Here is a 3,519-nt window from a genome sequence, read left to right as displayed (position 1 = left end):
TGGGGCTAAACAACCCAGCTAAGGACCGCTCCAGAGGGGCTGCTCCCCCAGTTTGTGAGCCACACCCCCCCAACTCCCCTGATCTTGGGAAAAGTTATGGGGGAGGTCAACCTTTGCCCTCCCATCGTTCTGAAATGGGTCACAGCAGTTCTTTAAATAAATTAAGGCCATAAGAAGAGTAACAGCAGACATTTATTGAGTTCTAAGTGCTTTACAAATATTAACTAATTTAATCTCCACATGGATCTTATGAGGTAAGTGCTATTCTTATCCCTACTTACAGGAGAGGAAACTGAGGCACAGAGGTTCAGTTAGTCTGTCCCAAATTACACAGCAAGTGAAGAATCTGACTTGGGAATCAAACTCAGGCAGTTTGGCTCCAAAGTCCATGCTCATGACTATTTGCTTTAACCCTTTTTGACTCAGGTAAAAAATGCACCCCATACTCTCATTCTGTCCCGCAGAGCCCAGTGATGGTTTCAATATAGCTCAACAGAGCCATATAGTGGGTCCACACAGTAACATTAATACCCACCCACTCCCTCAAACAACCAAGCATCCCTCCCCCCAAAAAAAACATCAGCAATAGAAGGACCACACTTGGATAACGTGAGAACCCTCGGTTCTTTATTCAAATTGGGGCAAGAAATTAAGGTCACCAAATTAAGTTAGAAGTGACAGGGTACAGAGATTTATTTCCTATGCTGGGTGCTGCTGCCTGGGCGTGGACAGGAGGCCATCAGAGGCTGCGAAGGCCACGCGTGCCAGGGCTCTGCAGGACCAGGGAGGGGTAGGACAGGGAGCCTAGGCGGGAGCGGAAAGGGGGTCACCGGATCGTGTACTTGTCCCACTTCTTCTCGGGGTCGTAGGGCTCCCAGCGGCTGGCAGGGAAGATGTGCTTGTTCTTCTCGTACCAGCTGCGCAGCACCACCTTGCCCGCGTGCGACTCGTCCTTCTCCATGGTGGCGTCGCTCAGCAGCCGCACGTCGTCGTGCACGTCGAAGCTGAAGAGCGGCCCGCTCTTGCCCCGGGCCTTGGTGATGATGAAGTCGTAGAAGGTGTGGTAGTGGGGCAGGATCAGGTCCTCCTTGATGTACATGAGCTGCTCCACGCCGGCCGCGCGCAGCTCGCGGAAGTCCTTGCGCAGCCCCTGCAGCGCCTTCTTCAGGAACTGCTGCACCGTGCCGCCCTTGTGGATCCGCACCGTGCGCCGGTGCCCCGAGCCGTCCCAGTAGCTGAACATGACCTCCATCTCCTCGCGCTTCACCTTCTCGCGCCGCGCCTCCCACTCCTGCCGCAGCTGCTCGCGCAGCCGGTTCTCCTCCTCCTCGCGGTCGCGGTCCGGCAGGAAGCTCGTGTCCACGTCGGGATTCTTCCCCAGGTGCTTCCGCCGCTTGCTCCCCGCCGCGGACCCGGGCTGCTCCCCAGCCGTCGCGTCCTCGTCGCCCTCGTCGCCCTCGTCGCCCTCGTCCGGCGTGAAGGACAGGCTGCAGACCTTGCGCTTCTGCTCCTGCTTGCGCTCCTTCTCCCGCAGCGCCTCCAGCTGCAGCCGCCGCGCCTCCAGCTGCTCCCTCTTGGCCAGCTGCATCTCCCGCTCCTTCAGCAGGGCCTCCTGCTTGGCCTTCATGTCGTTCAGGGTCACCAGGCCCACCGTGCTCGACTTGAGCTCGGCCTCCACGGCGTCGTAATGAGCCGAGAATTTCTTGTCCACCTTCGACTTGATGATGGTCTCCTCGGCGATCCGCTGCTTCAGCACCTCCATCTGCTCCTTCTGCTTTTCCCGCTTCTTTATCAGGTGCATGGCCCGGCCGGCCTCACGCATAGTGCCCTTGTACTGAGCCATGCTCGCGGCTTGACACGGGCGCAGACACGCCCACTTCCTGGTCCTCCCCAACGCCCGCGGGGTTCGGGGCTAGCTCACAGATGCTGCACAGGAAAAACACCTGAGTTAGAAAGGGACCAAAAGAACAGCTTAGTGAATACTTCACGGGGGCACACTCTAATAGAACTTTCGGAGAGGGTGGAAATGTTATTGCAGCTGTGCTGACCGATGAGTGTATCCGTATGAGGCTATCAAGCCCTTGAAATGGGGCTGGTGCTATGGAGGCACTGCCTTTTAATTTTATTTTTAAAATTAGTTTAAATCCCAGTAGCCCTATCTGGACAGTGCAACGCTGGGTTTTGAGAGCTACTCCTGGAGAAGGTGGGTTTACAGAGCAAACTCTTCCCAGTCTTCCAGTCTCTTCATTTGTCCAGACACCCTCTCAGACATGGGAATGCAAGAGTCTGGGCACCAAGAAAGTTGGCCTGCAGTGGCTTGGATTCTGGTGTGGCAACCAGTGGAGAGCAGTGCTGGGAAGGAAAGTGTCTATTGTCAGGGCCTATTTAGCCAGTGCAATTCCATCTTGGTTAAAAAGCCACTTTGTTGTTTGTGCAGTTAAACTTAAACTGACCCTGCCCTTGCCACCCCACCCCCTGCCCTCTGGGAACTTACTTAAGAAACAAGTCTGGAAAACCAGTAAAATATGGTCGGCGAGTTCCTAATAACAGAGCCCAGAATACAAGGAGGAGTCAGGCCAGGTGGAGACATCCAATCAGTAAAAGGCACACATACTGTGTCCCTAACCACCAAAGAATGTAAACCCTGCCTTTTGGGCATCAAACTTGAGCTCCAGTTCTGACCAGAGTTAACAGGTTAGTTCAAACAGCTACTATGGGTAAGTTGTAATTCAATTGGCCACCTTCATGTGACCTAACATGACTATGCAATGTTACGATCTCATTGGCCACCTATGTGTGGCCAGGCTTTTGCTCTGTAAAAGTTAGTCTGTGAGGCTGAGAGAGGTCACTCTCTTTGGAGGCGGCCCTGGCCGGTCAGTCTGACTTCTAATGCTTGGCATAGAATAAAGCTTTGCATAATTTTAACTTTGTTTCAGTCTCATTTCCCTGGCCAATCAGTCTGACTTCTAATACTTGGCATAAAATAAAGCCTTTATTAACTTTGACTTTGTCTCAATCTCCTTCCTTTGGTAACAGACCCTAACATCCATGCTGGCCCAGGGGGTGTAGGCACCTTCCCCCTCAGTCAGATATAGATTTCTTCTTGAGGATGCAAGGGAGCAAGTACTCTCTTAGTACTCTTCTAGAGGTTGGTAATGTTAGCTAAGTTCCTATTAATATGTTAGGAGTAAGGCAGGACCATATTAGTTGCTTGCTGTCCCTTGAGAATCATTTTTGCAGTATTTGTTGAATCTGCCTTGTGCCCCATGCGAAAGCATTCAGAAGCAGCTCAGGTACAACCCCATTTGCCATGGAAACAGGATGTCTAGGAAACCACAGCTCCATTATCTGCTGGACCTTCACCCCCATAAACTCCAGACAAGGTCTCATCCAACCATCCCCACCCTCTTAAACTCTTCCACCCTGTCCTCTAGAAGGCAGCACCTCATCAGAAAACTCTTCTAAATCCTCAGCCACCTCTGGGAACCTTCCCTTTTACCTCCTTGTCTCAAGCTAGAA

The 3,519-nt window shown here is 52.6% G+C and overlaps 1 protein-coding gene across 1 annotated transcript; it reads right to left on the bottom strand.

The window, feature by feature from the left end:
• Nucleotides 1-826: 826 nt before the first annotated feature.
• On the bottom strand, nt 827-2,524 carry FAM50B (family with sequence similarity 50 member B). The gene is made up of 2 exons (XM_044258145.1): nt 2,495-2,524; nt 827-1,926 (listed from the first exon to the last, which is right to left on the bottom strand). The coding sequence occupies exon 2, from the start codon at nt 1,841-1,843 to the stop codon at nt 827-829; it is 1,017 nt and encodes a 338-aa protein (XP_044114080.1). The 5' UTR covers nt 1,844-1,926; nt 2,495-2,524.
• Nucleotides 2,525-3,519: the final 995 nt, after the last annotated feature.

Source organism: Neovison vison, chromosome 1 (genome assembly GCF_020171115.1).
Source record: "Neovison vison isolate M4711 chromosome 1, ASM_NN_V1, whole genome shotgun sequence".
Classification (NCBI taxonomy): domain Eukaryota; kingdom Metazoa; phylum Chordata; class Mammalia; order Carnivora; family Mustelidae; genus Neogale; species Neogale vison.
This window is presented reverse-complemented; position numbering and strand designations above follow the sequence as displayed.

What these genes read in the sequence shown, in the direction of transcription:
- FAM50B (XM_044258145.1), bottom strand. Translation starts at nt 1,843, where the DNA reads ATGGCTCAGTACAAGGGCACTATGCGTGAGGCCGGCCGGGCCATGCAC.